We start from the raw sequence: 25605 nt of genomic DNA, 5'->3' as shown, positions 1-25605 counted from the left end.
GACCACTCCTATTGTTTTGACTCTATAAAGCAAGAATGTTCTCATGCTAGTGATACACAGCAATAAAAATTACTAAAATCACAGCATTTTATCTAACCAGGAAACTTAATCAATTGGGATCAAGCACCCTTTTCTCCCTGCAGATTTGCTTATTTCGAGTCCGTTTGATATCTACTTACACTTGAATCCCTCTGAGGCTTATCTCAAGGGATTTTAATAATCATTATGCTTTTCAACAACCCAAATCTTCCAATATGATGATTTTCCAAGCCCTTCACAAGCCTTGTTGCCCTTCTCTGGACCTGCTCCAGTACCTCCATGTCTTTCCTGTGCTGAGGTGCCCAAAACTGAACACAGTACTCGAGGTGAGGCCTCACCAATGCTGAGTACATGGGCAGGATGACTTCCCTAGTCCTGCTCACCACGCCATTCTTGATACAAGCCAGGATGCCATTGGCCTTCCTGGCCACATGGGCACATGAGCCCATATGGGCTCATATTCAGCCGACTGTCCATATGTCATATTATGATATTCTACCATGACTACCTCCAAAACCATGAAGGAGAAACAGCTTCATATCTCTGGAAAGAAAATTTGGCAGATAAATTGGAAAATAAAATAAAATAAAAAATCTTCAGATATTCTTGAGCAAACACTTAATTGCAATGCATGTAATTTAAAGGCAAGAAATTTGAGAAAGAAACTGAAAACAGTACTCAGCATATGAAACTTATTTCAGATTGCTTACAGTATCAGTCCCTTTCACCCAAAGAATGTTAATTATATATCATAGGAATTATGTGTGTGGTCAATATCTGCACAGTGTTTATACATTTACTTTCTTAAGATTTTTCCACATTTGATTTCATGATTTTTACTTTCCAGTGGACAACTTGCAAGCAATCCTGGAGGCATGTATTTTCCTAAGGTCTTTATTAAGGATTAAATAGTCCTGTTTAGAATATTACAGAAACCAAAGTATGTGTTCTCCTTTCCATTTGTTTAATGTTTATTTCTTTCATTAGAAATTCTGTTTGGTTATTCAGCATAAATAAATGCTAAATTATTGGTTGGTTAAAAAAGCATAATGAGAACGTGAAGCACACATAAAACTGATTTCTAAATTAAAAAGATCTGAAGTCATTTTTGTAAATACAGAATGTGCAGCCTTCATTTTCTTACTGCTATAAAGGCTGGTAAGATTAAATTTTTTTTTCTCAAAGGTTTATGAAAATCAGTTACGATGACAGTGTAATTTTTAACACAGGCCACTCCCTTCTATTTCTTCTTTCCCCTTTTATTCTTTTCTGAAAAATACATTCCATGTTCAGCAAAATGCATGTTTTAAGAAATACCACAGAAATTTGCATAACGATTATTAGCCCAGCAAGACAGAAAATACCCAATTCTTCAATTGGAGGCTAACATAAATGCATTAAAGAGCTATGACTTAAGTATTAATTTAACATTTCCACAGAACACTATTTCAAACTCTAGACATCTGCATCAAGATGTATTGATCAACAGTGACAGCCACCCTACAGCAAAGCGCATTCCCAGAACCAGATTCACAGCGCTTCTCACGCAGGGGAGTTCTAAGAGCAATCTCAGTTTATTCAGAGCACAGTGAAACATCAGTGTGGACATATGTCCTCATTCCGTGGAGATAAACAGACTCCCCTGCCCCTGATTTTCAAATTTAAAACTGAGAATAGTTATGTAAACTCATGTGGCCTAACAAACAGCATTTATTTTATGCTTCTTAGTGTGATAAAGTACAAGTGTCTGTTTACCTTAGTGAAAGTAGGTATTTTGTTCTCTCTCTGAATGTGACTCATTACATGTTTTCTTTTCTCTTCTGATCGATACACCCTTACTTCTTCTTCTCCCTTTGCTGTTCTCCATTCTTCCTGCCTACTAAAAATAGAAAATTAAGATGTTAACCTTAAAGCAAACATACTAACACTTCTCTACCAAGTCACAGAATAAATGTTCAATAGTTGTGACATGCTTTGAACAGTCATTTCATTGAGCAGAGTCAGAACTAGCTTCAAAAATTACGCTTTCGAGATAAAGATTTCAAGAGGCAAGAATTGAGTACATGGCTGTGTTCTGTTCAAAGGACATCGGACTTAACTATTCCCAAAGCCACTATTCTAAATTCAAAGGCAACTTTCTTGAGAAATATACATAGAATCTAAAAAACATTAATGAAAAGTACCTTTCGTTGTTGTTCTCAAGATGCCAACTTCTGAATCTAAAGAAGACCTGCACCTTCATACATCAACACAGTGTCTATATTAATTATCTCCTCTTGAAACGATTTCCAAAATTTAACCATTCAGAAAATCCTTTGTTTACATAAGAATTTTCAATCTTATTTATTCAATCTTATTTCAAAAAGTTAGGGCAACCCAGATGCAGTTAGTAGGGTTTTTTGCCTCATTGATAAAAGTATTCATCACAAGAGTATATTACTAAACAAAATGAAGTTACTTCAAGTTTGAAAATCAAAGTTCATCTCCGGCACTTGATGGGTCAGTGTTCCAGTTGTAAAATGCCAGGAACAAATGCAGCGGAAACATACTGCAATGCCATGGTACAAGCCAGAAATCAGCTAGGCAGTTAGACTCTACTGCATGTGCAAGTTAAATCACTTTACCACTAACAAAATCATTATTTTTTTATTCACATTACCTATACAATTCCAAGATTTTACAAGTGACAGGGAAACAAGAACTATTTCACACAAACTGACTTTATAAGAATTGAGACCACAGAAGACAGAAACTCTTCACAAACAGGACTGTGACAACGTTCAATTTAACGAAATTCACAAAATTAAACTGGACCTTTGCTTACCTGGCCACACCAGAAGACAGTTCAGGCACCACAACCCTCCGACTCCAAGCCACAAGGTCCCGCTCAGTTGCTATTTCACTTCTGGGTGCATTACTATGCATCTGACGCACACCTTCAATTTGTCCACTGCGTCTTAATCCTATATTGGGTGGTGAATGAACTTCGGAGGTAGAACTTACAGATGCTTAAGAAAAACCAACAAAAGGCAATAATGGTACTTAACTGGAAATGGTTAGGGTAACATCCAAAAAGAAAATTTCAAAATGAATGGAAAGAAGGAACAAGCCTTTCTTTTTTATTATTTCAGAAGGAAGCAAATATTAAAGCTATTCCTATAACTTCCAAAACACGCTCTATAGGGCTGCAGAATTCCATGTTAAAAAGCCATACTGAAAAGGAATGCAAGCATCAAGTCAAGAGAAGTAAATTGACATGTGTCTCATTGGTTCAGTCTTTGAAAATGTCTTTGAAAATGTTTACAAGACGACAATTTGTGCTACTGTTGTCTAAAATGATTTTATATTAAGAAAAGCAGGGAGATCTCACGCAGACAGTTTATTCCTTAAACTATTTTCTACCTCAAAAAAAAAAAAAAAAAAAAAAAAAGAAGCCACAACACTGCAAAATACTTAGAATCCAAACTGCAAGATTTTCAAACAAGAAACTCAAATGAAAACAAATGAACAAAAAAACCCTAACAGCAACAACAATAAAAAACCCCACACATGGAGCATCCTACAAACACCTAGAATCATAGCAAAGACTCAGGTGTTTTTCCACACTTTGCACACATTATTCTTGCTTATTCAGATCTATTATCAACCAAGATTCCTTTATTATTATTTATTTTGTTTATTTTTTTAAGCATTGAAAACTACCCTGTAACCTACATTAAAACATGGAATAGCTATTCTGAGATACAAGTAACCCTTTCCTTCTTTCTCCCTCCTGTTTCCTTGTTTTGAGACCATTCAGATTTCCTTCAAATAGATGGGCAATTCCAGATTAAACTGCAAAATAGTTACACCTAAGGGAACACAGCCACTGCAAATCCTCCAAGTGAGCACGCAACTTAAATGAAGACAATTTTGTCATGTGAATAAAGTTTTGCAAAAGCAGAAAAAAAATAAGACAAAAAAAATGAATGATGTCCTATTATTCTGCACTCCTCTAGTAGCTCAACAAAATCATACAAAATGATATGCAATTAACATGTTTCCAACTGTTATATGGTTCATTTGGAAAACCAGAATACTCTCACCACAGCTGTGTGTAATTTACCTCTGCTTATCCGGCTGGTACTACTTGTTCCTGCCTCCCCAGAACGTCTCAGATCCTGCTCTTGCTGAAGTCTTTGAATCATGCTATCCAGTGGGCTCACTTCTTGGTTTGCTTGTTGACTAAGGACTTGATTCAATCCTGTAAAGTAAAACAGACAAGAGAATAAACACACATATGTTAAAGAATCTTGTATCACAAACTGCTCATCTAAGTTTTTAGCTTTCAATTTTACAAGTACGGTATATAATAATTTGATTATGCATTAGCTAAAGCATACTTTTAATAGTCTTCTCCTTGGTGTTCTTGTTTATAAAACAGGATAATTTTTTTCTTAAGTTCTTGTATTAAATTTCCTGGAGCAGCGTGAAGGCGACCACTAATTCCAATAAAAATTTATATTTGATTAAGTGCAATCAAAATACAAAAGCTTAACACAACTGTTGTAACCTTTAATAACGGTAACATAAATGTTACACAGCACTGGAACAGACCGCCCATAGAGGTCGTGGAGTCTCCTTCTCTGGTGATATTCAAAACCCATCTGGACACTCTCCTGTGTGACCTACTGCTTTAGTAGGGGGGTTGGACTAGATGATCTCCAGAAGTCCCTTCCAATGCCTAGAATTCTGTGATTCTGTGAACTGTTTGCTCAGCCTGCCCCAAATGCATCACAGAACACTTTAATCAAAACTTCAGTTAAACACATGCTGGAGTAGAGCCTGGGAAATTCTTGTCAACAGAAGCAGAACTTGCAAAACTTCATAATGAGGAATGAGAATATTCAAAGAAAAAAAAGCTACAGAAACTATTTTCCCAGTATCATCCAAAGAGATACTGTGGTATAAGCTTTGAAAGATGAAATACTCAATATTACTGCAATTTTGCTATGAAATACTCAGCTTGGACTGTGGTAAGAAAGAAGTCACACTGATTATGCTGCATAGTAGGAAAATAAATATTTAAGACAGAGCTCTCAGTTTTGAAGTTGGTTTAGTTGCAGTCAACTTCACCAGAACAGCAGAAGTCATGTAGAAGTCTGGCATAACCACAGTTGGATGTTTTCCGATGTGTGTAGCAAGGCAGTCAGATTTATTTGGTGATCTTATAAGTAAACATATTGTCTTATGAAAACAGTTGGAAATACTACAAATAACCCCAGACTGATCTTAAAAAAAGAAACTGCTTCCTAAGAAAAAGAATTTTTTTTAAAGTACCCAGCCTGTGAAATTTTGCTTTCACAAATAACAGCAAGTTCAAAAAAATCAAGTCAGAAAGACAGATGAATACTTGATAATTTCTGATACACCCGGTTCAAAAGAGCTTCAAGTAACATTTAGGGAGTAAATGAAGCAAGAATATCTGAACTACTCCTACTCTCACAGGCTTCTACATAAAACTTCTTGACAATAAGTCATTTCCCAGTGAGTGAGACCTATCAGTTCCCACAATAAAGTTTCAGAGAGCTTCCTTAGAGGAAGCGAACATATGCAGACAATGTCTAGTTCTGGATAAAATGGCATACGCTGCTGCTAAACTGTAAGGTGGTAGAAGAAAAAAATCCTCTGTCTCTCCAGCCCTCTGTTGGCCTCATTGAAGGCTTCCTGCTATGAAATGAAACATTACAGGCATAACCTTTCTATAGTCATTCACGTATCATCAGTAAATGTAATAACATTGGGCATGTGTGTAGGGTCTAGCTTGTTTTAAGATATTATCTTCAATACTGTGTCCAGTACACTTCCAGACTTGGAGAATTTAAGAATGCCATGTTTCTCCATGTTGCAGCTGTAGCAAGGTAAAAATCAATCCTTTATGGAACTCTAACTTAGCTTCAAATCTACTATCTAAAGTGATAAAAAATGGCATACATCAACCAGGAAGGTTATTTTTTTTCCTTCTTACAAGTGACTCACAGGCAGCTTTTCTACATATAATATTGGAGGACTTGTTAAATTTTTCTCCACCCGTACTACCATCCACAATGGACCACGTCCAGGCAGTATTCCACAGTGACTGGCAGAAAATATTCCTGTTCATCATATACAGTACACACGTACTATAAGACTTCAGAAAAATGTCATAGATTTTCCATCCTTATCAAAACTTCAGAGCTCCCATAACAAACCAAAGCTTATGTAGAGTGACTGTCTTTATCTACAGAGGAAAAAGACCTGCATGCTTCATGTTTTTCCCTTCTTTCAGTTGTTACCTGTTACAACTGATCTACGGAAGACCAGATTTTTAGGCTTTTTGATGTACCACATCTTAAATCAAAGAGATCAACTGAAAGCTCATTCAGCATCACATGCTGTTTTCAAAGTGAAACAAATTCCAAGCTAACTCGTAGTGTAGCATCAACTAGTATTAATCTGATTAATCACAAACAATTACTTTTCTGTCACAAGCAATGAGTGCCAAAAACAATGCCACTTTTCAATGTTATATGAACTACTACTCCCAGAAATGAAGAAAAAGAACAACATGAGAGTGAAAATGTTTAACTTCTACAAGCAACTACAAAGACTATGATGTACCAAATTTTTCCATACCTGAAGATGTCACTCCCATCTGAGGAATAAGCTGTTCCTCCCTGCAGTTTTCACGACCAGGAACCAGCCTTTGATACCTTGCAGGATGCGGGTTGCCATCCACATCAACCAAAAATGGGGGAGGCATAAGGTGTGGAGCCTGCTGTGTTTGTTCATCCAGGACAAAGTTGTTGGCATCACGGATAAGGGGCCGATAATCACTATGAAAGAACATCTGATCTGCTATCTGTAAACAAAGTCATTTTGTAATATATATATGTATGTATATTTTGAAAAAGACTACTAATAAACACACAGAAGAAAATACTGCCAAAAATCTACTTAATTTTTTTTTTAATTTTTTTTTTTTCTTATTTTTTATTTATTTGGTCACTTTTGCATAAGCAAGATTGTAACCTGCTCTGTTTATCTCACTTTAAAGAGGACAAGCAAATGACCATTCTCCAGCATTCACTTTCTATATTCTCACTACAAATAAATAAATAAATAAATGCAAGTTTGATAATGAGGAGCACTTGAAGAACGGACAAATGGGGCAATCTTCAAGTAATTGTAGATGTTTGATGGAACACGGCATCAACATGTTAAAAAGGTCACAGATTTTCACATACGTATATCTGGTAATGTAAAAATGTAAAATGCCATAGGCTTAGGAACAATGGTATAAGAAGAAGAGAATAAGGATCACATTTATCACATTGCATTAGTCATGTATTTTTATCACCACAAGTTAGACATACAATTTTTTTTGCTACAGTGCAGGATACACAAAGAAAATGCATTAGCTAAAATAAAGCTAATATAAAGCTGAAATACTCAAAATTATTTCAGTCCACTTGCTCATAATTTATGCTAATTGACTAACCACAGACACTGAAGAGGAAAGAATTCTTTTGTCCAAATAGAATGTAAAAAGGCTTTTGGAACCACAACTCACCACCACACACATCCCAACACTGCAAGCAGAAAGACACTGAATCACAAGGAGAAAAGAGAACACAAAACAAATGGCAACATATAGAACACATCCCAGCACTGCTTATTGCCAAGCAATCCCTCTTGGTAACTCACATACTCAGCTTAACTTTTAACAGGTAAAAATAAAATCATAAAATCATCATTCACTCATAAAAATGCTTTCCAGTGCAGAATAAAAATAACTGAGCAAATGAACCAAGGCGCCGAGATCTCAAGAAGAAAAGTCTCTTCTGTGTTAAAGGACAGGTATTTTAGCACAGTCAGAGGAGCACCCATGTACAATTTATTATGTAGAAATCAGCAAGGCAGATGTTAGAGCATCAGGAATAGATCATGTTCAGAGATCTAGACTCTCAATGACATGAAGTGCATTCCATCTGGAATGTAAGAAGACCAGAAAAGGACCAGACACGTCAGTTACAGAATCAGAAAGTGCCTATGTTTTTCCTAATTCAGGAAAATTCCTGTAATTCCTAATTCAGGAAAAAATAAATGGATAGGAACTGTAGGATCTGGATCCCACACAAATACAGAAAAGTTATGATAGAAAGAATATTTGAAAGATGCATGGAAAGCTACTAAATAAATGTAACTCAGGGACTCAAAAGGTTACCCTTACCAAGTACATACGGACAAGGCAACATCCCACTTCAATAAAAAGCCCTGAATGGAAGCAAGTACTGTCTCTGTTAACAAAGGCTGAATGAGAAAAATGCAACCTTTTTCATGTATTTCATTACAGTCAAAGCTTGCTTACCAACTTTGTTCCTTCAGCTCAGCAGCCAGCTCAGTATGATAAAGATACAGGTCCCTTTTGAGGCTTTTGCCCAGAATGTAACTGTAGAGTATCTACTACATTCACCTAGCGCAAATTTTCCTGTTAAATATTTCCAATACTGAGAAAGATTCCAATGGTAAGATTGGAACTGTACACCATGTAATGTACAGTGTTGTCCGCATCTCATGCTTACATGATAAAACTTCATGCGACTAAATGGAGATCTAGAAATTCTTCCTCACACGTTCAGCATCCTCATAACTGAACACAAGATCATAAGGGAACTCTCCACCATTACCTTTCCTTTGTACTCTGCAATGCAATCAGGTATAGCAGAGAGAGTAAACAGTTTTTTACTTCATGGTAAGAACAGCACTTCATGGAAAACCCAGGCTCAGTCCAACTTCCTGGACAGAACTCTGCAAAGCATCTACTGGAACCTCAGGAATGATCTCATGTTCAGGCTAGTTTGGGTCCAGAGAATAACTGGAAGAATTATTTAGAGAATCTCAAATAGCTACGTTCATTTGCTTACATGTCCAGCAGGCAAACAGAAGTACTAACAAACAGATCTGCTTCTTGATAAACTTTTAGAGATTAAATTCACACACACAGACACACAACATATTGTGCCACCTTTAGTATCATAGAATCACTCAGGTTGGAAAAGACCTTAAAGATCATCAAGTCCAACCACAAACTCACAGGTCCTCTGTATTTTATATTACTTGCTTCAGGTGAGAAAACTTTCTACAAGGTCTGAGCTCTACAAGAGTTATTTTTATGGTAACTACACTACACATATGCTGAATGTTCACAGTTTCTCCAGATGGACACACATACACAAATGCAGAGAGATTTTTTCATCACTGCAACAATACGCCACACAGGGGCTGTCAGTGAGAAACAAGGAACCGTGGTTTGGGTAAACTATAGGAACTAACATTTTACAAGGACCAGAGATAGAGTAATCAACATGGAACTACTTCATCTTTAGGTCAGTTAGTCATTCCTGGACAAGTTTCTATGTATACAAGAACTTCAGAAGTGTGCATGCAGTCAGAAATTCAAGGAATTAAACTGAAATTGGCTTAAGTTCCATTAAATCATTGCCTTGAACAGAACTCACAAATACAGGAGTGCAGAACTGGTCACTTATATTTCTTCCTCCTGCAAAAATCATTCCCCAAGATGCATGGAAATGACTTTAAACCAAAGAAAAAACATAAAACCCCCAGTACTTCCTACTAGCACTTATTCTCACAAGATATCTGGAAAAACAGACTAAAAAACTCACCCAATCAAATCAACAAAAAACAAGGAGCTGAGGGTGGGACATCATAAAACAGAGTACCAAATCCCCAGCACCTGCCAATATGTAGTTACCTTTTTCCATAAGGCATGTAAGACAAAAATGAAAGAAGAAACAGAACAAGAAAAGGAAGGGCTCTGTAACTTCTAAGCTGACATTTAAGATGGAGATGTGAATCCTATGTGTTCCCATTTCTCCTTCAGTCAGTAATGACAGGATTACCATGATACAGTAGCAGCTGAAGAGAACAATTTTAAATCATCAAATAGCTTAAAAGAACAATCCTTTCTTGAAGACTGCAGATAAAATTCCAAAGCATGACAGGTCTGTAACATTCAAGGTGTGAAAACAAGCCTAAATCACTCACAAAGAACGTTTTCATATAACTACGTAACAGACTCCTGGTCCGTCACAGCAACGATAACAATTGCTTTTTGCTCAGACTTCATTTCCAACATTTATGCGTTTTGGGGTATGATGCACTACCAAAATGATTGGAAAGATAAAGAGTTATTAACGAACACAGTGAGAGAAATGTTTGATTGGATCAGGATTTAAAATTTAGAAGAGTAAAACTACTGAAAGACAGAAGGACCTTGAAACTGATCTGATAATGCCAGTTTTCCTTGCATGTGGTAACTCTGCTCCTGTTTGTCTCCCTTGTAAGGGAAAGTGCTCTGATGGATTGAGCCATAGTAATGGCTACAGTTGCTATCTCCCAAATAAGTGCTTTGAGTTATAGTTGAGAAATGTGATCATAAAGTATTGTAGAATGTAATGCTGCTGTAATTGACATCAAAATAAGAGCTAGAACACTACAGAAATAATTGCAGTGTTTAACATGGCAAAGATTATAACTGCTTTTGTTATCTCTTCTTCAGGTCCCTCTGCACTAATATTTGACATGGCGCTTCCAAGGCCAGTCTGTGTCAAAAGATCTGCAAGTAGAAAGCAAAATCCAAAAGCTAGCACTTCAACAACCTGTAAGTACTGGATACCAGATGCACATATGAAAACCATGGAACATATATCTCTGTTTAAGTCTTGGAAAGGAACGAGAGACATCACCTCATTTCTGGGTGATAAAAGAATCACTCTAACTAGTACTCCTAACTAGGTAACCTACACAGCTCAAAGGGCGTGCTCATCAATAGGGAAAAACAAGCCACCACAAATTATTTACAGTCACGAGGGTCTGCAGCAAAGCATCTGCACTCAGAATAATGCTGAGTATAGTCTTAGAATAAAGATGTAACATTTTAATTACACAGTAATAGGAGAACACTGCTGTGTAAGCACCAAGGCATCCACGACAACAGAAACACAGCAGACAATTCTTTTTTTTTAAATAGAACGTATAATACATTTGCTGTAAATAACTGTAATTCAGGCATCGCAGTGCTTCAATGCAGATCCCAGGAGTTGGATCTATGACACCTCCCCACATTTTCATGTTAGTTAGAAACCAGAAAAAAACCTAAAGCAAAATATTTAGATATTACCAATTCCGCTATTCATCATTTGTGTGGATCCATAGCGACACTGGTAACCTCACTAGTCTCACTGAGGAGACAGTGACTGAGTGATTTTTTGTTTTTACTTTCAATTTCCCATGCAAATAAATCATGCTTGACAGCATGTATCTGCAGTTAAAAACAACAGATAGCAAAAGCAAACTCAGTGTCAACAACAGGAATCATACATTCCTAGCTGAAAAATGATTTACAATGCACTCTTGAGGCAAAGCTCTAACAAAGTTTGCATAAACACATTCAAAACACATAAACATTTTGACACGTATCTTGTACTGTACCTTGTCATATTTGCTACTGGAACCAAAGCCAAAAATCAGAAGGTGACCGTGAGAATCAGTACATGCAAAATGCTGCCCATCAGGAGAGCACTTGCAGTCAAAAACTGCACCATGTCCTTGTCCTTCAATCTGAAATACATCAATATACAAAATGATTAAGTTACCAGAAACAAACTGTTTGCAATTACGATTAGCAAAACTGTGGTGCTGACGTTGAAACTTATATAAAATCTGCAAGGTGGTGTACTGCTAAGATGGAAGCTCCTTTCAAACACCTTACTTTTTTGGCTATTCACTTTCCATTCAATTTTTAAAATAATGCTCGTGAAAGATGCCAAATTGATAGTAGTAGTAGAAACTGACAGACTTAATCCGCAAAGCAGGCACAGTACAGGAAGTGAAAATAAAAGCTTCCCCTTGAACGTCCTGCTAATAAACCTAAACAGAGAGCTGGGTCCAGTTCAGGGCTTTAGTCGCTACACCCTTTCAATCCTCTGCCTCTTTGCTAAGCTATAGCCCATAGCAATGGCTGCTGTGGTGCTTCGGGACACCTGCCCACTACAAAACACACTGACATTGACAACCCACATTACACAACTTAGCAACTGCCTGTTTCTGTAATTCCTACTCCTAATTTATCGGAGTGGGGGAGGTTTTGATTTTTGTAAAAACTCCACTTTTTAAAAGGAGAACTGCAAAGATTTTAAAAAAGGAATTTTTACCTGATACTCATTTTCTGTTTTCCAGTTCCTTTAAGCCAGAACAAATGGGTTTTTGTTTTTCCCTGCAACCTGTCAATCAAGCAGAGGTGACCAATCACCACTCTGAATTTTCACGTCTTCAGCACCTCTTCAGAAAGCCCCTTTCTATTCTCCCCAGTAAAGGACTTCTGCATTGTCTTTAAAGCAAAAGAAAGAAAAAAAAAAAAAAAAAAGGGGGGGAAAAAAAAAAAAAGTAATTCTTTCCCTAACTGTGGAGGGCCTATGTACTGCCAGAGCAAACAACAGTATTCAGTCTGCACACAGAAGCACTATGCACTTCAACAGCACCTTCCAGAGGCCGCCAGCATTACTTCCAAAGTGAATGAACTAAGCCTCAAAAATCAAGTGAAGCAGGCAGTGCCTTCCCTAAATTGCAGACTGAGACTAAGGCAAGAAGTCCATTTCTTTCACCCGTGGTCCTACAGCGTTCCTGCTCCCCTGCACACCCTCCCAACAGTAAAGGCTACTACACCTATGACCAGGGGTTAAATAATTTGACAAGGGTCTTTCCTACTACGAGTGTGTTCCATAACAGTTTCTGGATTGGGATAAAAGGAACATAAATCTATTCAAGTTTTATGTTCTGTTTTGCCCATTATTCCAGAAGGAACAAATTCTTAACAGAGGTATCCTACAGAAAAAAGATGGAAAATAAAAACAGAGCTTCAAGTGAGCGGCACTAATACTGCAACAGCTAAGAACATAGAATTACTTTAGGCTAAGCAAGATCCAACAAGGCAAAACTACAACTTTGCGCTGCTTTTTGCGTACAGAAAGCTCATCTTATTCAAGGGAGACAGTCTGAAGGAGCAGATAAAAAGGGGAAGGAACTCCAGCCCAAGTGCAGGCTTTACAGATGTAGAGGAAAAATCTCATAAAGAAGTATATGCATAGAGACTGCTGACTGCCTTACCCCAACAAAGGAAATACAAAAGTATCAAACCTCCTAACATTAAAGTTCTTCATAAACAGAATTTCAGGGTCCTCTTATAGAGCCCAAGAATTGAAGACCTTGTTTCACAAGGAAAACATGACCAGGGAAGAATTACTTGCTAACAACTGTGGGGTGGAAACTTAAAAATAGAAGGAAAATAAATCAGAATCTTAGATTTAAATAGTTTCACTGTAAATATGGCCAGAATCTGGTGTAAAACATGCTTATGAAAAGGACAGAAGTAGGATCATTTAGTACAATCCCTCAAGTCTGATGCACCACTACTTGGAAATAAAGACTCTTAGTATTACAAAAACAAAAAAAATTACTCTTAGGGATAAGCTTCCAATGCATAATTGCTATTAAAAGCAATTGGCAAAGCCTGCCAGAGTGTGATATCCAGTATATAATACACACACAAAAATATTTTGATTTAATAAATTGCACTTTACAATGGAATTTCCTTAATAATAAAAGCTAACACAGGATTTGGTCACTTGAAACAGAAACTAAATTTAAAGTTGCAAAAGGTAAAGCTGAAATAAATCAAGGAAGCTCTAACTTCAGTAAACTAAATGTAGGGCATTAGCAGAAAGGAAGCTTTCCTCATCCTGTCCCCTTCGAGTCAAAGGTACAAGTACCGTCTGAAGACAGCATCCCCAAAAAGTGAAATGATTTTTACTTTCTGGAATCTTTCCTTGCTGAATGATATCTGCGGCAGGGAGAAGACACCACTCATGAGCACAAAAAAGCACACTGGTTAATTAAGAGCTGTGCATACAATGTGAAAACTGCCAATAAGTCAGCGTGTTACGACACTTGTTAACAAAGCAAGTAGCAGAGATTCTTCAGTCACAAACAAGGAAGAACTAGTGATGTGTACAATGAAGAATAAGGTAAGGTTACTTTTAGTATCAACAACTCCAAGAATTATGCTATTTGCCTGCATTTTATATGCAAGGAAACAGAAGGACATTGGAATGTCAACGAGAGGAATGTTGATTAAAAACATAAATGGACAGCTATTCTTTTCCTCTCAGTTCAGAACAGTTTGCTGTTCTTAAACCAGAGATAATAGAGCTGTGAAACTACAGTAACATCTGAGATCACTAAAGTAGTTTCTTGTTTGAAAACAGAAAAGTAGTACCTAGAGAAAGAGAGAAGATGGAGCTTTTTTGACCCATTATCAATAGACAGTATGAAAGACTTAAAAGCTAGTTTTTAAGGAACACACTGCACACGGGGTAGAAATAATAGAATGGCCTGGGTTGAAAAGGACAACAATGATCATCTAGTTTCAACCCCCTGCTATGTGCAGGGTCGCCAACCACCAGACCAGGCTGCCCAGAGCCACATCCAGCCTGGCCTTGAATGCCTCCAGGGATGGGGCATCCACAACCTCCTTGGGCAACCTGTTCCAGTGCGTCACCACCCTCTGAGTGAAAAACTTCCTCCTAAAGAAGGAGTAGAGCTTACCAGAAAACTTAACAGACTTCCTTCAGTAAATTAAATGATTTTACATACCAAAGAAAATATAATTCATTTACTTTAAAAACAAACAAACAAAAGAAACCACTAGCTGGATTTCACAGGCACAGCACTATCACATGACATGGCACTTAATTCAAATAGGACAAACTGTGCAGCAGGTGAACTTGCTAAGAATGGATAACAGTTTCTGGTTTTGAAAAAAGATACACAGACCTAAAAGAATGCAAACAGTAAAATCCCTCAATCCAGGTCTTTCTATTGGTGACTGAAGGAAAAAAACCCAAACTGTTGATGAAATCAACATTAGCAAGTCCACCACTAGGAACAGATGTGGGACACAGCACAAACAGTAACAACTGAAGCAATCAGAAGCCAACAAGAAAAGAATGCAGCAGGCCACGAATGTAGTAAGATCATTAGAAGTAACTTACTAAGGGACCTCTGCCTATGCAGCTCCATCTGACCTCCCAGCACAAGTCATCAGTATCGTTCAACACGTCAATGAACTCTAGCCTGATGTAGATATTTTCCTTGACATTAAGATACTGAGGCCATTAGTTGGAAACAGGAAGATCACTGTTCGACTGCAATGCATTACACATGATGCAACAACAAAAGGAAAACTATAATCCTAAAGCACACCAGAGATACATCCAGACAAGAAAGAAAAAGCTCACACATGGAAAGACAAGTAGGCACTGAGACAAAAGAACTCCTCTAAAAGAACACAAATAATTTTTGCTTCCTATATTCAAGGGAAGCAAATTCAAACTGCAACAGCTACAGAGACACGTTTTCACTTATCGTGAGAATGGAAAACCTCAGAGCTCAGACTCCTAGCACAGGCACTAAGGAAAGAGAGCACATATTCAGAATCCTTTAGCAGGAAGACAACAAGCCTGCTAAAAAGCATGGGTACAAATGAAAACCAATCACAAGCAACACTCAAATTTAAGAACTAAAATTTAGATTCTTCTAGTCACAACAATATGCTAGAGCAACCTTCTAAAAATACCAATAAAATGCAAAGATAATTAACTGTTATTAAAGCAAACAGACTCTTTTGTAAGTGTTGACACTGTATTATAACTGCTAGAATCAAGTCAATTTCCAGCTATTGGGAAGTCTCCCCTGCATATATAGGTTCTCTTTTGCTCTAAGGAGCAATCTCTGACAACTGATAAGCTAAAAAGTATCAACAGACTTCCTACCAAGTCCATTAAAATACCCTACAGATCACCCATGGGTGCCTGAACTTATATAAATCTCCAATAAGTATTTACAATGTATTATTTGTTACTAAATACTCTGCAAACTCAGTACTGTGCTTTTTCTTTATTTAATTAAGAGACGATAATGAAGGCTTTGCTCTTCCGGACCCTTTATATGTCTTTAAATACTACTCAAAGGTGAAACCTTTCAAAAAATTTCAGAAACATTTCAGTAAGACTACAATGGACTGATTCAAAAGTTGTACATTTAAAATCTTATTTTTAGTCATTCCGTGTTTCAGATGAGGTCCTAAACTACGCAGTCTACGTTATTCCATAAAAATGGGAATTTTCTTCAGACATTATGAAGGCCACAACATAAGGCAATGGTCTTCAAATCTCCACTAATGCTGGAGGTTACAACAGGTTGTCCATATGGGCAAGTGGCTTGCAGAACCAATCGATGCAGAGAGCACTTTGTTGAGCTGTCCTGAATGGAATCTGATTTTCCATACTACACTTCTGAGAGGGACTCCAACTTTCTGGCATGCCATTTAAGCTAAAATGAATTGGGAAGCTGCCAACAAGATCTAGGTAGGCAATTTAGGCTTACTGATTAATGAAAAGGAAACAGTGTTGTAACTGATATGATCATAGAATCATAGAATTAGCCAGGTTGGAAAAGACCTTGAAGATCATCAAGTCCAACCGCAGCCTAAGCAGGACCCTAACTCTAAAACCCTCCACTAAATCATATCCCTAAGCACCACATCCAAACGACTCTTAAACATTTCCAAGGATGGCAATAATGCTATTGGGGCCTCAAAGTTTGTCAGGTTGCACTGAAAATAAAAGCAGCATGAGAACATAAGAAAACACATTGTACAGATCAGTGAGAGAATACACTTTCTTTCAGAAGATTAAATTGTTCACTTAGTTTTCAAATTAATGAGTAGGCCTCAGAAGAAAAGGTAGGAAAAACACTGCTGAACAGACATAAGGAGGCACAGCATAGTCATTGCCTGTAATGAAGTATTCATTCAAAAACAAAGGACAGAGCCAACAACCAGCTCTCTGAAGGAGGAGCATGCAATAAATTAATAAGTAAATAAAATAAAATCAGAATCACAACTTGGTAGTCTCTGCTTGATTGACAGCTTGCAGGAAGAAACCCCTTTGACCTCAATCAGTTGATGCTGTTTTCACACTGACACAGTAAATTCTACAAAAAGTAAGGATTAAGTTGTAATTAAATACTTAAATCATTATTGGGGGATGAGGACAGGGAGTTTGGTAAAATTGACATAAACTGGACAACAGCTCCTTTATGAAACATATTACTACCATCACCTCCACGGCAGTTCCCAATTTTCCCTCACTTTTTTAATATAAAAACTAAGATGTGTAAGAAAAAAGACACAGTGACCAGAGAGAGGGAAAAATATCCCCCAATCCAGTAGTGTGGCAGGCTATCCAGTAACTCTAAGGAGGGTTTGAATTACACCCTCAATAGTTTCCGCTGTGTAAAACAGTGACGCTCTTATGGGATGCTTGAACTTGGTCAAGTTTTGCGTATGACTCTTTTAAGTCACTGTTCACAGCTTCACATAGATTCACAATACATCCAGACACCAAAGCTAAGTGAGAGCTTCTATTAAAATCTTCCAGAAGATACAGTATATGTTGCAAGGTTGGAAAATGTAAAAGCTTGGAAAAAAGGGCCTTGCAATACGCCTACCACCTATCTTACAGATCTTATACTTGGAAAGAAATGCAATGAATCAGGAATAGAACCAGACAAGTTTACATTAAGTACATATCAGCTAGCTGTAGATATGGAAACAAAACCTCCGACGTTAGCTTCAGAAATCTTATCCTTATTTCTCAATGTCCATATGATTTTGAATTTTTGTATCTAAAATGTAAAGCATTTATTTGCATTAACAGGCTTACACATATCAACTAATTCCTAGCTGTAAAAAGGAATTTATTCACAACAGTAACTTCATATAGTGAACGTAAAGCAAACCCATTAAGAATGTATCCACCTGCTTCAAGCTGTCTCACCAAGTGAGTGACAGTACACATTTGCAATTTCAAAGACAAGCATGTAATACAACTATCTGATAGTTGCATTATATAACAATTAAATACAATTACTGCTTTAATACTATAACCACATTTGCTAATTTTGTGTCTGCATTTCTAGAAGAATAACTTGTTTCATTATGATATCATCTGATATTGCAGCAGCACATTAAGAGCTATACTATTATATTCTTCACATTACCAGGAGAGAGTGGCTTTACAAAGTACAAAGTAACATCTGCTTGCTGATTCTACTTGCCCAAGTGTTTTTAAAGGTAATCAAATGAAATAAAGCAATTTCAGAGATCGCCTTCAAAACACAAAAAGCTGAGTTTTAGTATCTTCAGCCCAAGGCTTCTCAAGAAAGAAGCAACCTTAGAAAGGAAACTAAGGACTAAAGAGCAGTACATTTTATTCATAGAGTTTGATCTAAACTTCAAGACTGGTCAGAAAACCAAAGGACCTACAAGTAAGTTTGTGAATATCCAGAAGCAAATTTTACTATTGTAAAGTTCTGCACTGCTCTTAATAAAACTTAATAAAGATCTGATTCTCTAAGTATAAAAAGCAGATGCTAGATTCTCATCTTCTGAATTGTAGACACAGATCCTCCACTGAAGCACAGCATTTTTCTTCATAGCTATTACTTCAGCAACACCCAAATATAACCAATGCAGCATCTAGACTTCTATTTCTATGACCTCTTAGCTTCATGTACGTGGTATGAATGCAAAAGCATTAAAAAAAATTAATTGATAATTACATTGAAAGTAACAATTTTTCTTTGTTTAAAAAAAAAAAAAAAATGATGTTGAGTATGGCATTACATTGAAAATGAGATTTCAACTAGACAAGCCAGTCCAAGCTTCTGGTCAACTTGCTAAGACAGTGTACGACACTCAATGCTTTACAAAAGAAGTCATAACCCAAAGAACTCAATAGTTATAAAGTTCAAAGTTTCATTCATGTTTTTATACTAGTACAAAATAATCCTTCAGGCTTTTGGTTCCACCCACCCTCCCGGCCCAGAAGGGTGTTCACCAACTTCTGCAATACCTTCCTAATCCCAGCCAAACAGAAGATACAAGATAAGCACAGGTTGCTTCACAGCTGCTGTTTTTCCCACCAATGTACTCAGTAAGATATTAAATCATATTTAAGTTTTGATGCAGCAACATAATACAAAGTCAAAATGCTGCATACTGCTCAAAGGGTCTATAAATATTTATCTCAGGTTCCAGTAGGATGTCCTTTCATTTCTGAACTCCAAGGATGAAAGTTTCATCCCCAGTTACCTTTTTTTTTTTTTTTTTTTTTTTTTTATAAAAAGAGAACATGAAGAAAATAAAAGTGTTATATTTAGGCAGATAAATTTGAACTTCTGTCTGAAACATCAAGTAATTTGCTTCTGGGCTGACAATTTCAGACAGATAGGATGAAAATCACATATTACTAACATGAAAACTGCAACTGCAAAAAGCTTAAACTTGTTAGCAAATGGATGCTTTTCAATTCAGCTCAACACTGTACTCATTTTAACACATTGCTTTCAATACAGACGGAAGAAACTACACACTCCACATTAGTCAAATCTTTGAACAAACCATTTAACACTTTGCAAAATGAACATGAAAGTCTACGTCCTTGTTTCGTTCTTAAATAAGTTCATATTTAAGGTTTAAGTTTCATCATCTGTTGCTAACTAGTAACATGCTGAACACACGCAAGCAACAAGAATTCCTAGTTCTAGATACAATTACGATTTACATGAAGTAATATTTTGGATGAAAGTTTGATAGTGCTCACTGTGGTTTTCCCACAGCAAAGTACCTGGAATGAAAGAAAACTAGGATGTTGGTACAAAGAATTAAATGAAAATAAGCACAAGCTGAAAATGACAGTTCTTTCCTCCAGCCTCACAAACACAGGTTTACATGTGTTCTGAGGAATGCCTCACTACCTTACAGCAACTACAGTTATCAAAGATAACGCTGGCATTGTAGGTCTCAATGAAAAAGCCTGTATTATGCTTTGGACTGGAATTTTTCAGAGGCAGCAAAGAACTGTTATAGCATACACTGCACTTTGTCCAACATTGATGCAACAGGGAGGTCAGCACTTCCCCAGGGCTTTGCAACTCTAAAGGCTTTCCCTGCTGGTTTCCATAAAGCAGGACAGGGGTGTAAGGATGACTAACACCCACTCAAGCAGTATCAGTGAGGGCACTGTAAGAAATCATCCATTATTCTTCAAATATCAACCTGGTTTCCAGGGGAAGCAACGTACAGTCACAGAGAACAATTACGTTCCATGGAGAGATTGAAGTTTCTCTTTTGCACTGTAACTGAGGCTGAGGATACAGGAGAGGGAGAAGACGTTTCATGAGGATTTCTTTATCTTCCTCCAAAAAGAATCAAAGTTGCTTCAAATCACTAGTTTACAGAGTTGTGGTGCATTTCTGAAGTACACTCATGTAATTCTTTGGAATCGGCAAACCTGCAACAGCTGAAGATACACAGTGTGACCTTTAAGTGTCAGAGGCTAAGGTAGCTCAGCCTTTCAACAAGTTGGAGAAAGGCACAAAGGCAGGAAGATTTTGAAGTATTCAGATTTGTCAATTTAATACAAGACTGTAAAAACATTCTTTCAATATCAGTATTTCAAAGCATTCTTCAGATTTCATGATTCTATGAATACGAAGGCCACCTTTGAACTCAATTCAAAGTTGTTTCCAGAAATACCATTTATCCAGAACGTGTCCCCAAAAGCACTGTAATACACAACAGTGCTCAGAGAGGGTCTTAAAGCTAAGGTAGAAACAGGAATTGGTCCAAACAAAGTCTTCACAAGCATTAGAACTTCCTGATTACAAGCAAATGTCTGAAAATAACAAGTTCAAGTATATAGGAGCTTCCGAGGCACGTGGGTAACATGAGATGTAAAAAAGCTGACTAGTGGTTGTACAAAGCCTCACTTCTCCAAGATTCAGCTTGCAAAGAGTCAGTCCAGGAAGACAGAAGAACAATGTTTCATCGCGTAAGATATTCTAGTTGGTTTGTCTTGCTTAATGTTTTTTTGGTGTTTTTCGTGGTTGTTGTTATTGTTGTCATTTTTTAATGTATCAGGAAAACGTAAACATAATGTATCAGGAAACGTAATGTATCATGAAAACAGAGGAATTCGTACTCCTACTTGTCAGCTTATTAATTTCTACTTTACGCAAAGCAGTTTTTCTTATTTTAAACATAAAGGTTAGTCAGAAAGACTCTGTTAACCAATATAAAAGCTTTCAATAATTGTAAAGCCTACTTACAATATTTAATCGAGTATCTGATTCAAGCAATTACATTTGAAGATAACTGCAAAAATAAATGTTCTACAGTCAGCTAAGATTGAAAAACCTACCCATCCCTAGTCGTTCATTCTTTTTACTGTACTACAGATACTGTATTCTCAGCTCCATACTTGCATGTAATGGCAGACACCATAGGTTCTTGCAACTGTCAGGCTCTGCTGCAAACCAAATTCTTAGCCAAAAACAAAAACTAACCCCACACAACAGAGCGAAAGGCCTTTCAGTGCATATCCTGAAATTGTTTAGGAAAGATTTTTTTTTCTTTAAATATACTTCTCCTGGGCAGCCCATTCGTGGCACAAGTGGCATTTGCTTTACTGCAGGAGAAACCTACTCACTAAAGCTCCAGACAGAAGGAACTCTCACTGCAAGCAGTCTGAGCTGGCAGACCTCAGTCCTGAGGGGTACTGCAGAAGGGAAGTCACAGAAATGAAAGAAAAATCACAGGCAAGACTCTAATACCATAAAGATATCTGGATTCAGACTCAGCAAACACTTTGTATGTGATTACAACACCAAAAAAATAAACCAATCGAGTACCTCATTTTCTCCTTGAGAAGACTCCCAAGACCCTGTAGTTTTCTCTCCCCATCAAACATTCTTAGAACTGAGAAACTTTTGTTAAGGCCTGTGAGAATTTTAGGTATTAGGCCAAGTTGCAGCATACACCATTCAAGTGAAAATATTAGAACCAAATACTAATAAAGCAAAACTGTCTAATAAAAAAGTCTAATAAAAGTAACTCAGTGACAATATCTGAAAGAAAATGGGCACTGTAACTACTGAGTGATGAACACATTTTGTTATTATTTTATGTTTTAAATGGCCTAACTAAGAGCACTAATCTTACAAATTCAAGCTTCTACAAAGCCTGGAGCCAAAAGCTTCAGCTTACATACAATGGACATACCCAAACCAACACGCCTCAGATTCAACATTCACACCTCTCTGTAGCAGCACTTCAGGACTAAGTTGTGGAAAAGTCCAGTCTAGAAATTCACAGATGAGACAGGCTCCTAGGTAAGTAACAGGTGTTGAATTGAACACCTTGCATTCTGAGCAGAAAACAGAAATTAAGTCTTCTGTTTCCCAGCTGAGTACTTAACTTACAGGCAGTAATAAATAGCTGAGTGCAACTGCTAGCCATCCCTGTGTCTTCCTCCCTGCTTGTGAGAATCTGCCTTACCACACAAGGCACTCAAACGCCACACTGCAGACTGGAATAAGAAGTGACAATTCAAATGCATCTCTATGCCCTCTACTGCCAAGTAGCTCTTACCTGACAGCTTACCATTCAGCATTCTTTTTTCCTGTGCCCACTAAGATGTTGAAATCTAACACCCTGTTCAGCACATTGAGAATAGGCTTGGTGACTGCATTCCACTTTGGACATTAGCAACCATACTCCCCAAAAGCTCAGGTGCCAAGACTGTCAAGTGATTCAGTGAACCTAGGCCCTGGGTAAGGAGCCACAGTTTCAACATTTACTAAGTTTATGCTGTGCTTCTGTAGCAAAAAACACTGTTTTCTCAAAACATACAAGCTCTAAAACTAAGCAGTAGCAACCACTTAAGGTTTATTACCCTGGTTTCTTTACAAGTCTTCTAAGTGCTCAACTATACAAGGAATTTACAACCTGTGAAATTACCCTAATATTCCAACATCAAAACCACAAATTCAGTTGATTCCTTGAAAGAAGGAATGACAAAAATACACAAAGAACACATTTTACAATAGCAGCTGTATTAAATCAAGAATGGCAAATGCATTACACAGGCTACAAACAACAATAAAAGGCTGTATTTGCTGAATCTCAAAATTGTTTAAAAAAACTTTAGATACCTCAATTTTGATATTCCTACGGCAAATTTCACTATTTGGGGTAGGGAATAAATCTCTTGAGTCTAGCTGACCAAAGTCTTTAAGCTAAGCCAGTAGTGTATGATCACAAACACATCAAGCTGTGCACTCAAGACCTATACAAAATCTATCACCACAGTGGAGAGTACAAATGAAAACACGGAATATATAAATCATATACATACTTACTGAGTGTAAGCCCGTATGTGCAGACACTTACGGGATCAAGTTCTACTATTACTTATAAAGACCAGAATGTGGCAGAAACCAAGGGTGTTTCAGATTCAGTTGAGATTGTGCTAACTAATTTAATAACAAATTCAAAGTTAATAAAAGCCAAAGTCAAGGAGAATATTCTGCATGACACTCGGTCCCCACATGACATCTGTCTACAACAAATAGAGGAATAAAAGTTTTTGCACTAAAATATAAGTTCAACACAGAATCTGGCTGCTAGAGATTTGCAGTTTCAAATTCATTAACTGGATAAAAGGAATTATGTTTCAAAGTGACTGACACCACTCAAGTTTAGATTTTTGATGCTGAGAATGAAAGAATTCAGACTGGGGAGAGCTTAAAAACTACCCAGTGCCACTTCAGAGATTTAACACATTTTAGATATAACAAGCATTCCATCTAGGAAGGGAATACCTGACTGGATTAATTATCATTAATAATCACCTAAGATTTTTCTAATTCAACAAATGTCCCCAAGGTCTGCAATTTTTACAGGAACTTTTGCTATGAAACAGTCAGTATTAGTCACATTACTACAGACCATTTTGCAAGGCAGTGGTGTGAGGTTCTTGAATGGCAAAGTAGATACCTCATGTAATTCAACTTCCAGGTTTGGTTCTTTCAAACTATATTCCCCACAGATTCAAGATAATCCCATCTGTAAAAGCTTTTCCATCCCCTTCCCTTTTCCAGAAGTATGAGATGACAAAGCCCATGAATGTTGCAGCAGTTAGCAGAATAATTTAATAGTGGTTAATATAATGATGTTCCCAGTTGACACTCTGGTTAGGAAACTGGGAAAAGACTGGCAGCTCTGCTCATTTGTGCAGCCCCTTAGTAAACCAAAGCACTTAACAGTTGCACTCTGTAACAGTAACTATGCAATCCAATTTCACACTCTAGGAACACCTTTCCCCTGTAACCTAAAAAAGCCCTCCAACTACCACTCTCGTCTCTTTGAGTATCAGATAGAGAACACAGGTGAAATATGTAGAGATACTTCTCTCCTAGATACCTGCCTCACACATCTTTGAGTCAAACTGATTTCCAGATTTACAATTTCCCTCGCCTCATACAACAGGCAGATATTCCCACATTTATTTCCAACACAAAGCTTGTATTATTAGTGGCTGTGAGATTCTGATTATCTAAACATTTCTTTACAACTCTAAAGATTTTCAATCTTTTTTGGTGTTTGTGCCTCTACTCCCCCTTGATTCACACATATCAGTTCTTTTCAGAGGGCTGCCCAAAGTCTTAGGCATCTATAATTTAGATTCTGGCAGCTCCTGAATGGACTTGTCTTGCACACAGCAAACGAACTCAGCCTGCTCTAAACTTAGAACTCCATGAGAACCATCATCCATCTGCTATAAGTAGTAGTGGAAAGGTATCCTAACAATGCAGTGAGGACATGCAACTTAACTGGTAACACTGAACAGCAGCGAGGAACAAAGATCTGTACTTGTAGCTCCAAGCTGAGTGACCGGGTTTCTTCTTAAATTCAGTTACAGAGATCAATGCGAAAAGAACAATACAAAACTTAAGTTGTTGCTGTAGGAGTCTAGGTTCTACCACAAATTTCAGTAGTATTTCTTCTTTATGAACTGTCCTGTACTGAACACATCAAAAATTTCTCTGGTTTCAGAGTGACCCTCCAAGCTCGAGTCCAACTTCTAAATGTCTGATGTTTGGTTGGTTGTTTTTTTTTTTGTTTGCTTGGTTGGTTGTTGTTGTTTTTTTAACCAGTATATCTATGCCAGATCTCTTCTTCAGTTGATCTTTATGGTGACTTCTAAGACCATCATTCTACTATAGCTGAAAGCTGGATGAAGTTTATTCTACAGCACTCTACAACAACAATTCTGCACATTTTTTCAAGTAGTAGGCAAGGTCTGAAATGTGTAACACAATACCTTTTTGAAGAACAAGATGCATAAAGACCTACTTAATATCAAGAAGCAGAAAGAAGTACCTGTTACATCTCACCTTCCAGAACTAGTATAATGCAGAACAGACCATAACTGAAACCTGTATGTTGAGGAGCTCTACACAGAAAGGCTGATAGTATTCAGTCACAGCTGAGACAGCATA

At 37.2% G+C, this 25605-nt stretch overlaps 1 protein-coding gene across 7 annotated transcripts in view; it reads right to left on the bottom strand.

The window, feature by feature from the left end:
• The window catches only part of PHIP (PHIP subunit of CUL4-Ring ligase complex), a 98143-nt gene that overhangs the window by 32367 nt on the left and 40171 nt on the right, over positions 1-25605 (bottom strand). For 6 of the 7 annotated variants that reach the window (XM_085541956.1, XM_085541958.1, XM_015859017.3 and 3 more), the window contains 5 exons: positions 11575-11703; positions 6694-6919; positions 4145-4282; positions 2864-3047; positions 1795-1918 (listed from right to left, as the gene is read on the bottom strand). In XM_085541956.1, the coding sequence (XP_085398082.1) occupies positions 1795-1918; positions 2864-3047; positions 4145-4282; positions 6694-6919; positions 11575-11703 (801 nt within the window). Of the gene's footprint in view, positions 1-1794; positions 1919-2863; positions 3048-4144; positions 4283-6693; positions 6920-11574; positions 11704-12296; positions 12366-25605 lie in introns of those variants that run through there. The other variant, XM_085541961.1, reaches the window with a different exon arrangement.

This window comes from Coturnix japonica, chromosome 3, assembly GCF_054131305.1.
Source record: "Coturnix japonica strain WE chromosome 3, WE-NBRP24, whole genome shotgun sequence".
Taxonomy (NCBI): domain Eukaryota; kingdom Metazoa; phylum Chordata; class Aves; order Galliformes; family Phasianidae; genus Coturnix; species Coturnix japonica.
This window is presented reverse-complemented; position numbering and strand designations above follow the sequence as displayed.